The sequence below is a fragment of the Cherax quadricarinatus genome, chromosome 23, assembly GCF_038502225.1.
Source record: "Cherax quadricarinatus isolate ZL_2023a chromosome 23, ASM3850222v1, whole genome shotgun sequence".
Taxonomy (NCBI): Eukaryota; Metazoa; Arthropoda; class Malacostraca; order Decapoda; family Parastacidae; genus Cherax; species Cherax quadricarinatus.
Genome location: NC_091314.1, coordinates 14,686,135 through 14,700,106, shown reverse-complemented (window position 1 = coordinate 14,700,106; position 13,972 = coordinate 14,686,135). Strand labels below are relative to the sequence as shown.

The 13,972-nt window shown below is 38.9% G+C and overlaps 1 protein-coding gene across 1 annotated transcript in view; it reads right to left on the bottom strand.

The window, feature by feature from the left end:
* Positions 1-521: 521 nt before the first annotated feature.
* LOC128685742 (broad-complex core protein isoforms 1/2/3/4/5) overlaps positions 522-13,972 on the bottom strand; it is a 505,734-nt gene continuing 492,283 nt past the window's right edge. Inside the window, exon 6 of the mRNA XM_070087940.1 lies at positions 522-962. Within this exon, the coding sequence (XP_069944041.1) occupies positions 537-962 (426 nt within the window). The 3' untranslated portion in view covers positions 522-536. The remainder of the gene's footprint in view (positions 963-13,972) is intronic.

Here is a 13,972-nt window from a genome sequence, read left to right as displayed (position 1 = left end):
CTTGACGTGCTGTTGGAGTGTGAGCAAGGTAACATTTATGAAGGGGTTCAGGGAAACCGGCAGGCCGGACTTGAGTCCTGGAGATGGGAAGTACAGTGCCTGCACTCTGAAGGAGGGGTGTTAATGTTGCAGTTTAAAAACTGTAGTGTAAAGCACCCTTCTGGCAAGACAGTGATGGAGTGAATGATGGTGAAAGTTTTTCTTTTTCGGGCCACCCTGCCTTGGTGGGAATCGGCCAGTGTGATAAAAAAAAAAAAATATATATATATATATATACTAATAGTGACCAAGAGAATGAATTGTGAATCTATACAACATGATTACTGAAGAGAGAACAGGTAACATGTAAACTAAGGAAAAAAAAATTACTGTTGTGAGTTAAAAAAAAAAAAAAAAATATTACAACCCTGTAATAAAACATTTTTTATTTAAATTATGTACCATAAACATTCTTTGTTTATAATATACAGTACGTAAATATGCACCATTACACTGAAAATAAATGGATTTTTTAAATGAAATTTCCTCTGTAAATATTACACATTATCTTTTAAAGTGTGCTTTCTAAAATGACTGTTTAGAATTGCTTTAGTGTCAGTTTTAAATGAACAATGAGTACATGTATATCGTCTCTCCCCTGTGTGTATACGTATGTGTCTTCGTAATATGTTTTTATGGGAAGAACTGTATGCACAGTATGGGCAGGAAAATGGCCTCTCTCCAGTATGTAGATTAACATGTTCATTCAAAAGTTCCTTTCTTGTAGTTGTATAAGAACAATAAGTGCATGCAAAAGGCTTTTCTCCAGTATGTTTCAAGATATGTCTCTTTAGATTATGGAGAAGAGTGGTGTTGTAGGCACAGTGTTGACACTGATGAACCTTGCTGCTAGAGGTGAGCTTCTGCCAGTCTCCTCCAGATGTTCTTCCATCACTCCATTGACAGATAGTCTCCCGCTCCATCTGTAGAGGAGGCTTCATCTTATTTTTTTATAAATTATTATTATTATTATTATTAATTATTCACAATAAAATGCTAAACCCATATGGGCCATTCAGCACTGCTTTAAATTAATTAACTACATAATGTATTTGTCAGTTTACTACTCCCAAACTATTTGTCATATTTATTATTAAAAATTTTAGCAACTATTACATAGTGTAAATTTTTTTTACACCTTATTAATGCTATATTATTTAACTAATACTATTTCATTGTTTCACTCTACAAGCTTTGCCTTAAAATATGGTACCATATACTGTACTGCAATTTGCATTTTCTGAAGAAGTATTTTAAGTTGAAGTTGCAGCAAGTTCAATAAGGTCAAAGACTTATTTATAACCAATCTTAGTAATCTTCATATCATTGTGTATAAATTTCACAGTAATAGATAATTACCATATAATGTCATAAAAGATACATTTTTTCTAAAAATAAGAATGTCCCCCAAATCATCCTGTATCTCACGTAGCCCAAGTGAAAAATAATTTCAAGGAAAATGGTGAAAAATACTTAAAAACCTTAAAAGGAAAGCAGAGTACTTTTGGTGCCACTTGCAACTACTGATTTTGTTGGGTTTTAAGAGTCACAACCAGCTAAGAACAGTATGAACAAAGAACTTATTGGTTTAAGGGTACAATGACCCCCATGACATGAGGTCAATACTGTAGTTAAACAAGCCATGGAACAGGTAGGGTTGAACCCATGGCGATTGAGTTGTAAAACTCCATGCCAGTGCATTAACCGCTGGGGCAACCATGGGTTCAAACCCCACCTGTTCTGTGATTTGTTGGCAATCGTGTTATTACGATTTTGAGAATCAATACTGTAGTTAAGCTAAAGGGCTGCAACAGGCTAAGAGTGCAGTAATAAGAATAATACACCATATTTCTTGAGCTGGTATCCAGCAACTTTCTTTTCATGCTGTGAATGTGTGTGCATTATATTAGGCTGCATGTGATCACTGTGTTGATATATATACATGTAGAAGGGCTACAGTGGCAGTGGTGGTTGTTAAGATTTTAGATTGTTGGAGTTATGCCAAAAAGAGCTCACCAGCCTCCCCAGAGGTTTGAAGGAAGGTGTAGGTGTGTGGGATTATGATACATCTGCTCTGCTGAGAGCAGCATGAGGGACAGCCTATGTACATGTACTACCTCAAAAATAGAAGCAAAGATCATCCACAACATTTCTCCACACCTCGCTCTTCACAACATGCCTGCACACTTCACACAATAGCTGCATACTTCACCACCCTTCACAACATGCTTGCACACTTCACCACTCTTCACAACACAGCACCACACTTTACTGTCCTCCAGCATTCTTCACAAAATAGCATTACATAGCTCACTACAAAATAAAAAAAATATACACTAATTATATGATTACAACAAGGTATCTGCATACTAAATTTTAAGCATTCTATAAAGACATTTTAGAGATAACGATAAAAAATATACAGTGGAACCCCAAGTTTCAGCTGTAATCTGTTCCAGGAGCTAGGCCTAAACTTGAAATGGCCGAAAGGCGAAGCAATATTTCCCACAAGAAATAATGTAAATAAAATTAATTCGTTCCAACCCACAAAAATATTCACAAAAAATATTTTTTAGAGAATAACTATGGTTTTACATATACACAACACAGATAAATACATATATAATATACAATACATAAATTACAATTTAAATAAACATTTAAGATAACATTTACTTACCTTTATTGAAGAGACTTGCTGGTATCTGGAAGATAGGGGGAGGAGAGAGAGAGGACTCATTGTTTGGAAGGGGACTCCCCTTCCATAAAGACTTTAGGTAACAAGTCCTTATCTGGGGTTTCTTCCCTTCTTTGTACATCCTGGCAAGCTCCCCCACACGAACGCCACTCTCGTATTTTTCTACTATCTCCTTCTTCACTGCTATGGTGTTCCTCACTTTCTTTACCACAGGGCCCATGGTGGCTTATTTCACAGCCACAATTAATGGATGGATGACTGCCTGGCTGGCTGGCTGGATACCTGGCTGGCTGGTTGACTGGCTGGCTGGCTGCTTGCCTGGCTGGCTGGATGCCTGGCTAGTTGGCTGGCTGGCTGGCAGGCTGGCTGGATGGCTGGTTGCCTGGCTGGCTGGTTGGATGCCTGGCTGGTTGGATGCCTGGCTGGCTGGCTGGATGCCTGGCTGGCTGGCTGGCTGGCTGGATGCCTGGCTGGCTGGCTGGATGCTTGGCTGGATGCCTGGCTGGCTGGCTGACAGGATGAGAGTGCAGGGAAATGTTCACTCAAAGATAAACAATGCTAGACTGGCTCACGATGCCTGAGCGCGGAAGTGGATAGGTCTGGTATGCCGGCCGAAACCCGGGGCAATGGCTGAAATGCGGGACAAAATTTGGCCAAAAAAAGTGGCCGAAACCCAAAACGGCTGATTCTCAGGGCGTCCGAAACCTGGGGTTTCACTGTATATAGTTTATATACAGTAAAACTTTGATTTAATGGACCTCAACTTGATAAACTGAAAATATGGGACAAAATCCACTGAGTTAGTTGATACTAAAACTAAGCAGATACAAAACAATAGTGTACAGCCACAATGTCTCTCTCTAATGGAGATGACTAATAATATGAGTTTAATGTTAAAAACGTGTGTTTCAAGCTTACACATATACTGTACAGTGAACTCTTGATTTATCAAAATAATAGTGGGCTGCAGGTCTTGGTTAATGGCAAGTGTGGTAGATGCAGAGAAGATTTTGCTGTAATAGTGGCAGTAACAATAATAAACAATTCTGTAACCAATGGACTTTGTTCATTATACCAAATATACTGACCCAACATATTTTGTCCCATATTTCTGAGATTCATTAAAATGAGGGTTTAATGTACAGGAGGGCCACACCAATACAGCAGGTTAGGTTCCGAGATACTGCTATAAAGGAAAATCACTGTAAAGTGAAACTAAACCTCTTTTTCACTTTCAAATGCATATAAAAGCCTGATAACATATTTACTCTATCATATATTAAGTGAGCAGCGGAGCTAGGCTTAAAAATATGTACAGTAGATTGTCATTTAACACGGTAGTTACGTTCTCGAAAACGCCGTGTTGGGTAAAACCATGTTAGATGAATCGAAGAACTTATGGGGAAAATATGGTTACATTCCTGGGAGCCCCCAAAAAGCCAACAACTTTTTTTTAGACCAACAGATCTTACAAAAATAAAAGAGCTTATGTAATTGTAGTTCATTGTCGTGATGTATTACTGTTTAAGACTACAAATGCAATAGAAATAATAGTACTTCATACCTTAAATTGTGGGTAATGGTGTTTGTGGATGATTGCGAAGAAAGTGGATATGCATGGTGTGGCCCTACTGGGCTGAGGTGGATGGTTGTTGGTTGTCAGCAGAAGTGGATGGTTGAGGTTCTGGTACTAAAGTCCATGGTTGTATTGGAGTGTGCATAAAATCTGTAATGGATCTCTGGGCTCTTTTACCCTGCAGTATATTATACAGCTGATGGTAAGGCATCAGCTGGTGTAGACCCCATTTCAAAACACTGCTTCTAGATTTTCAGTGAAAAAGTCTGTAACTTTACCAATATAATGGAACTGCTTACATAACTGCTGCAATGTTAACTGTTTCTCTTCAGGTTCTTCACTTTCTTCTGTTATCTGGCTCCTTTGTATCTGTGCATCAAGCTCTGCCAACATTTCCTCTGGACTCCTGTGTTCATCATCATCTTCTAAAAGTGTATTCACATCTTCTTCATTCATATCCTCAAAACCATCACCTGGCAATCTCCTTGCCAGCTGAACAATTTCCTGAACCTGATTCTCAATTGAGCAAGGGAAAACAGAAGGCCATAACTTTCCCCAGCCTGCATTTAATGTTGAATTAGGGATGTTGTATTTGGAGGTAAAAATACAACTTCTACATGTGGGGTCACATCCAGCAAAGCTTGTGGATGAGTATGGGAATTATCAAGAATGAAGAGACCCTTGAATGTAAGGTTCTTGCTGTGCAGGTAAAACTTAACTTCATGAATAAAGTGATGCTTAAACAAGTCAATAAATATTTCCTCTGTCATCCATGCTGACTGGTTTGACCTCCAAATTACTGTTAAGGTATTTTTATCTACATCTTTCAAAGCATGAGGATTCTTAGGCTTACACTTGAAATCGCTTGATGCATTAGCACAAAGGAGCAAGGTGAAGCGATCCTTTGCAGTCTTGAAGCCTTGTGCACTTTTCTCTTGCTGAGTGATATAAGTTTATGTTGGCATTTTCTTCCAAAAAACACTTGTCTCGTCAACATTAAACACTTGATGTGGCTCACAGCCACCCTCAGAAATAATTTCCTGCAATTCAGCAGGGAAATTACTTGCCGCTGTATAATCAGCTGAAGTACTTTCACCAGAAAACTTAATATTATGTAACTTATTATGCAACTTTATACTCATTGTAGGATGTCTGAATAAATGTATTAAAAAAAAAAAACGCTGTAAAGTGGGGCACTCCTCTATTGGGTTCACATTAAAAATTCACTAAATCATAATTTTCCAAAGTCTGAGAGCTGCTATAAATATAAAATTTCACAAGCCAAAAAACTGAAGCTACCATGCCCTTATTTAGATCAAACTTGATTACCTCCCCATTTCCCAGACTTTGTATGACCCTATCTGCTTATTGATTCCTTGTGAAAAATAATACAATATACAGTGCTAGTCACGGCATTATGCCGGGTGAGTGACCTGGCATAATGCTGTGACGAAAATCAAAGGCCTACCATAAGGGGGGGGGGGGGTGTCTTTTTTCGTCAGTGCATTATGCCGGGTAGCAGCCATTAGCATGACATCACGGCCTGCTGCCACACTCCACAGTGACTCCTCAATGCTCACTGGCTGCTGTGGTGAGAGGAAGTGTTGCACTTTTGTCTCTCATCCGCCCCATCTTTTGTCCGGCGTTCCCTTTGGTTTTGGGGCTATACATGTTTGATTATGGGTAAAAGGAAGTCTTTAACACCTGAAACTATAGCTCAAATCGGAGGGCTTCACAAAGCTGGGCACCAGACGAAAGAAATAGTGGAGAATGTTGGTGTGTGTGAGCATTCAGTGAGGAACTGGATGCAGCATTTCAAGGCTGGTGGTGGTGTCAAGTTATCATCTGCCAAACCTTGGCCTGAACCCTTGAAGAAGACATCTGTTTGTACCTTAACTGTGTTAAAGAAGCAGTTAGAGAGCGCACCTATGATAACTGCTAGAGAATTGAAAGAAAAGAACCCACATCTTCTCTCAGAGGTGTCTGTAAGAACTGTTAACAGGCGTGTGTCAAAGCTGGGCTACAGTAGTCACTGCCAGGTTAAGAAACTGATCCTCTCCAAGCCACAGAAGAAATGCAGGCTGGATTATGCAAAGAAATATCTTCACTGGAATCCTCAACAGTGGTCTGAAGTACTTTGGAGTGATGAAGCAACCTTCACCGTCACCTGTAACCACGGGGGACATATGTACCAGCCCAGAGGTAGTGACCCGCTAGACCCACGCTACACCTGTGGGACCACCAAACACCCAGACTTGCTCAAGGTTTGAAGGTTTGGGGGTTGTTTCAGTGCTCAGAGTGTTGGTGAACTCACTGTGCTTCCCAAATAACAGTATATGAACAAGTATAATTACCTGGAGTTATTGTGTGACAATTTACCTGAGGCATTTAACAAGTGTGGGGCTACGGTTTTTATGCAGGATGGTGCACTGTGTCATACCACCAAATCTGTAGTTCAGCTTAAGGACTGTGAAGTGAGGTTCTTTAATGATTGGCCAGGTAATTCCCCAGATCTAAACCCTATTGAGAACCTCTGGTCAATAGTGAAACAAAGTTTACTGGACAAGGATATCAGTTCCATCCCACAGCTGGAGGCTGCGCTACATGAGGCATGGAATAATATACCTCCCTAAACCCTCAAGAATTTGTGAGAGAATCTTCCTACACAGCTGAGGGATGTAATTAAGCGTAAAGGATGCAGCACCAAGTATTAAAACCTCAGTAAGGATGCAAATATATATATTATAATCTTTCATGATATGTGTTTGTGTTTTGGTATGTGTGTTGGGGAGGGGGGGCATAATGCCATGACTAGCACTGTACATATGTACATGTCGTCATACAATATATAAATCACCAAATTAAAGTTGTCTCCCTTGAAGTACTCTCCTTGGGAGGCTGTACACTGATCCCACCACTTCTGCCACTTCTCGAAACATTTCTAGAACTTTTCTTTCCTACCAGCATCTAGTGTGGCCTGTGATTCTGCTTGAATCTTCTCTAATATTATTAAATTATTAAAATGATGCTCCTTAGGGAGAAGGTTGGGTGGGGTCACAACTGCCATGTTGTTTCTGACCAGAAAACATTGGATAGACAGTGTTGCTTCAGCAGGGGCACTGTCTTCCCTCAAACATCTTAGAACCACAATATAAAATTTTGGTTAAGTGTCTGCTCTGCTGGAACAAATTCCTGATGAACAATTCTCACTGCATAAAAAAAAGAAAAAAAGAAAAAAAAATCAAGACCTTGACATTACTCTTGACTTGGTGTACCTTTTTTTGGCTTGAGTGAGTTGGGGCTTTTCCACTGTGAAGACTGTTGCTTGGTCTCTGGGTCACAGCTGTTAATCCAAGTATCGTCAGTAGTAATGACCTTAGAAAGAATATGTGGGTCATTCTTTACTTGCTTTTTGAGGTCCTGACAAACATCGAAACAATGGTCTTTCTGGTCTTGAGTTAGCAAGCAGGGCACAAATTTTGCTTCCACTTACCTCGTGTTCAAATTTTTATTCAAAGTGCTTTGACATGACCCATAAGAAATCCACACATCACTGACAATGTTCTAGATGCTCTAAGGATGATCTTTGTGAATAGCGTCCTCATTTTTTCAATGTTGGAATCTGTTTTTGATGGTGGTGAATGACCAGAGTGTTTATCATCCTCAACTGACGTTCATCCTGCATTGAATTGCAAAACCTAATCAAAACTCTGTGTCTGACTCATTGCTTCGTTGGCAAACGCTTGCTGAAGCATTTTTGGAGTGTCACTAGTCGTTTTACCACGCCTGAATCAGAATTTCTTTCTCATTCATACACACATACATGCTGCTCTTTCAAAGATTCCATTCTGTTATATAAAAAATTGCAACAACACATTGACATGACAAATATGCCCATTTAACATCAATAGAATGACCGACTGCACTGAGACTCTCAATGCTACTTCAAAAAGAAGTGTACACTGCTGCCATATTTCACCCAAGAAGTGTGTGAAAATTTGAGTATGGGAGTATTGATCAGCCTCCACACACAACATACTACACACACACACACACACACATGCACACGCAGGCACACACGCAGAATGTGACAGTCAGTGAGTGGAAAACCTCTAATTTATGAGCCCCCATTTAATGAATATTGGAAACTACAAATAGAAATTGGCAAGACAAACCTTGGAATCACTGGACAAACTGGAATTTTGTCCATAGCAATAGCATTAATAGTGTCTGATAGGCTTCTGGACCAATGGACCATGTCTGATGATTCTAACATTTGTCTGGTATGGACTAGAGTATCCTCATCCAGGACTTGTATGTTTTCATTGTTCCCAAAGCCATAGACCGCCTACATCAGTTTATTGTCTGTGTTCGCTCATGGATACACTTGTCATTGTCTCCAAGTTTTCCCTGGATTTCATTACCTGGACTATACCTGGAGAGGGTTTTGGGGGTCAATGCCCCTGTGGCCTGGTCTGAGACTAAGCCTCATGGTGGATCAGGGTCTGATCAACCAGGCTGTTACTGCTGGCTGTACACAAACTGACGTACGAACCACACCCCGGCTGGTCAGGTACTGACTTTAGGTGCCTGTCCAGTGCCTTCTTAAAGACAGCCATGGGTCTATTAGTAATCCCCCATTTGTGTGCTGGGAGGCAGTTGAATAGTCTTGGGCCCCTGACACTTATTGTGTTGTCTCTCAGTGCACTCGTGGTGCTCCTGCTTTTCGTTGGAGGAATGCTGCTTCTCCTGCAGAGTCTTTTGCTTTCATAGGGAGTGATTTTCGTATGCAAGTTTGGTACTAATCCCTCTAGGATTTTCCAAGTGTACATTATGTATCTCTATCTCTTGCCTGCATTCTAGGGAATACAAATCAAGGGACTTCAAGTGTTCCCAGCAATTTAGGTGCCTTATCATATTTGTGTGCTATGAAAGTTCTTTGTACACTCTCCAGGTCAGCAATTTTGCCTGCCTTGAAGGGGGCAGTTAGCGTACAGCAGTATTCCAGCCTAGAGAGAACAAGCTATTTGAAAAGAATCCTCATGGGCTTGGCATTCCTAGTTTTGAAGATTCTCATTATCCATCCTATCATTTTTCTAGCAAATGCAGTAGATACATTGCTGTGATATTTGAAGGCGAGTTCCTCTGACATTATCATTAGTGGAGCTTTACAGCTTGTCTGACTCAGAATGAAAGTCATTCTGACTCACCACTATCGTTCATGGTACGTTACACTGCATCTTTCCATCACAAAAGATAAGTAAAATTACTGTAAAATTAGTATACTGTCTTCTAATGTATATGACAGCACCACTAAATTTTTGACTTCGTTTTATTTGCAATTCCTGTATAGTACTGTACTGTTTTACATGTTACAATATTTTTACTGCCTGGTAGTCCTTAGAATCAATAAACCAAGCCTGCTAATTACTAACTCTGTTCATTTTACAATCATGAAAAATAAATTTTATGTATTAATATTGGTAGAATTACTGACAAAATGTTAACTAAAAGGACACAAATGCAACTAATGTGACATTTTATTGTGCCACAATAAAATGTCACATTAGTTGCATTTGTGTCCTTTTACTTTAACAATAAATTTTATAATTTGGAATCTACAAACAATCTGCAAAACTACACCCCCTCCATTCTATTAGTCAATGAATTAGAGGGGTTCACTGTGATTTTTTTTGTATATATATATATATATACAGTGGAACCATGACTTACGAGTTTAATCCGTTCTAGGAGCTAGCTCGTAACTCAATTTACTTGTACATCAAATTACTTTTCCTCATTTAAATTAATTGAAAAGTCATTAATTCGTTCCTGCATTCTGGAGAGACGAGAAAAAATACTTGAATATGATGCTATTATCAACTGTACAGCTTATTTATCTATCACAATTCATCTAATAAGACATAATAAACAATATACAGTGGACCCTCAGTTAACACCTGCATCGGATAACACCAAAATCAGATAACGCCTCGCTTTGGCATAAAAAAATTGGCTTGGATAACACCTAAAAACTCGGTTAGGAGCTTTCGTCCCGAACGTGTCTGCACGGTGCCCTGAGCGGGCCAGGCCAGTCACCCCCGTGTACCAGCCAGTGAGCCATTGTTTACAAGCCACTGAGGACCGTTCCATGTGTACATGCGATATATTTTGTATTATTCCACTGCTTTTAGTGCTTGTAACTGCTAAATAAGCCACCATGGGCCCAAAGAAAGCTTCTAGTGCCAACCCTGTGGTAGAAAGGGTAAGGTGTACTATCGAACTGAAAAAGGAGATACTAATAGAAAAGTACGAGAGTGGAGTGCGTATCTCGGAGTTGGAAACAAACCCCATTCAACCATCACTACTATCTTGTGCAACAAAAAGGCAATCAAGGAAGCTGTTGTTGCAAAAGGTGCAAGTGTGATTACAAAACAGAGATCTCAAATACTCGAAGATGTGGAGAGACTGTTGTTGGTGTGGATAAACGAGAAACAATTATCAGGGGATAGTATTTCTCAGTCAATAACATGTGAAAAGGCAAGGCAGTTGCATGAGGATCTCATTAAGAAAATGCCTCCAAATACTGTTGTTGCTGATGGATTTAAGGTCAGCAAAGGCTGGTTTGAGAGATTTAAGAATCCTAGTGCCAGTTCTGACAAAAAAACGGCTGAAAAATACGTGCAGGACTTTAAGGAGTACATAGACACTGAAAAATTAAAACCCCAACAAGTGTTTAATTGTGATGAAACAGGTCTATTTTGGAAGAAAATGCCAAACAGAACCTACATTACTCAGGAGATAAAGGCACTCCCAGGACACAAGCCTATGAAAGACTATGCTAGTGGGGATTGCAAAGTGAAGCCTTTACTCATGTATCACTCTGAAATTCCTGGAGTGTTCAAGAAAAACAACATTATCAAAATTAAACTGTGTGTGATGTGGAGAGCAAACAGTAAGGCATGGGTCACTAGAGACATGTTTATTGACTGGTTCTATGTCGTGTTTGGTCCCACTGTGAAACAGTACCTCCTGGAAAATAAAATGGAACTCGAGTGCCTCTTGGTAATGGACAATGCTCCTGCTCATCCTCACGACTTGCAAGAGCAAATTGCGAGGGAGTTGAGCTTCATCAAAGTGAAGTTCTTTCCTCCTAATGCCAATCCTCTCCTCCAGCCCATGGGCCAGCAGGTCATTTCAAATTTCAAAAAACTGTACACCAAAGCAGTGTTTCAAAAGTGCTTTGAAGTGACGGCAGACACTGAATTGACCCTAAGAGATTTCTGGAAAGATCACTTCATTATCCCCAGTTGCATAAACCTTATAGGTAAGACTTGGGAAGGAGTGACTTGCAGGACTTTGAACTCTGCTTGGAGAAAATTGTGGCTACAATGTGTACAAGAGAGGGATTTTGAAGGGTTTGGGGCTGACCCTAAGGAGCCTATGCCAGTTGTGGAATCTACGGTGGTATTGGGGAAGTCCATGGGGTTGGAGGTTAGTAGCAAGGATGTGGAAGCGTTGGTGGAGGACGACAATGAAGAGCTGCAAGAGCTTCATGTGCAACAGTAACAGACCAAAGCTCAGGGATTTCCTTCAGAGGAGGAGGAAGAGAGACAGAGGAAGTTGCCTTCGTCAAAGATTAAGGAAATATGTACAATGTTTACAAAGCTGCAAGCATTTATGGATGAATATTATCTTGACACAGCTGTTGCAAGCCGTATTGGCAACTTAACTTGTACAATGACACTCTTGTGGCCCATTTTAGGGAAATCTTAAAGGGATGTGAGAAACAGAGCTCTCTGGACAGATATTTTGCATGACAGGGGTCCAGTGACTCTCAATCTAGTCCTAGTGACATTAAAAAACAAAGAATGGAGGTAACCCCAGAAAAGGACTTGTTACCTGAAGTCTTTATGGAAGGGGATTCTCCTTCCAAACAATAGACCACCATGTGCATCATCTGCCCTCCTACCGTCTCATCACTCATCAACAATTCCACAATAAAGGTAAGTGTCATTTCAGTAATATTTATTGTGTCTGTAACACTGTTTTCTGTGTAGGGAAATGTATATTTCATGTAAAAAAAAATATTTTTTTTTAATGCTTTTGGGTGTCTGGAATGGATTAATTGGATTTCCATTATTTCTTATGGGGAAAATTAATTTGGTTAAAAGCTAAATCAGTTAAAGTCTAGCTCTCTGGAATGGGTTAAAGGCGTTAAATGAGGGTCCACTGTTAACACAGAAATATGATATATACTCTAGAATGAATAAAATAGGCCATAATATGGTGGCAGAGGCTGCGGCAGAAGCATCTGCCATTTTCTGTGTATATACTAAGAGTATCTTCCCATGCTCTTATTGTATGAGAAAATAGAATATTTTTGAGGCTAACTGCAGAAGATCACTAGTATTCTAAGGAAAACACTGAAAATATCGTATATAAACACATAATAAATCATAATATACTACAGAATGTAAAGAAATAATAAACTGTTTATATAAAGTGTATATGTACTTACACACTGAACATAACTCATGCAATTTGTTTTATTTAATCACTGAACATAACTGATATGGTATCTCCTGCAAGCTGCTTCTCTCTCAACCACGTCAGCAGAAGCTTCTTCATCTTTTCATGGACAGAGGTCCGCAGCATAGATGTTATTGTAATGCCCTTGGCTGGCGCTATAGCCTTTATCAACTCCTGCTGCTTTAGTATCGTACATACAGTAGATGTACTGTGCTAGTATTGTATGGCTAAATCCACAACTTGTGCACCTTGCTTATGTTTATCTATGATTTCATGCATTAATTCCATGGAAATCATTGTGTTTTTCTTCTTAGCACTGTCCTTTCCACTTATTTTCTTAGGACCCATGGTTAGAAAAGCGAAATTTGGCCAAATGACTGTCAAAATTGTAAGCAAAGCAGGAGAGAACTGCTTCGACAGTGATGTAAACATGTGTACTGCCAACTAGTGGCAGCATTCTGAATTATTATAACGTACATATTATGTACATTATTATTGTTAATTTAGTGAACTGAAGCTCTATTGTTATTGTAGTAATAATAATAATAATTATTATTACTATTATTGATAATTTAGGGAACTGAAGCTCTATCATTATTATTATTATTATTAATTTAGGGAACTGAAGCTCTATCGTTATAATAATTATTTTTATTATCATTATCATTATTATCAATATTATTATTATTATTATTATTATTATTATTATTATTATTATTATTATTATTATTAATTTAGGGAACTAGAGCACATATCCAATCCCCTAGATCAAGAGACCCTCACCAACGTCAAGGAACCTTGACACCGGTGAGGGGCTCTTGATCTAGGGAATTGGATATGTGCTCAAATTCTCTAAATTAATAATAATAATAAAAATAATAATAATAATAAAATAAAACAATTATAATAACGATAGAGCTTCACTTCCCTACGTTATCATTAATAATAATTATAATAATAATAATAATTATTACAATAACAATAGAGCTTCAGTTCCCTAAATTAACCTTTTGAGGGTTGACAGGCCCTCTCCGAGACTCGTTCTCAGGGTCGGCCAAATTTAAAAAAAAAATAATAATTTTTTCTTATGAAAAGATAGAAAATCTTTTCCCGATTATAATGACACC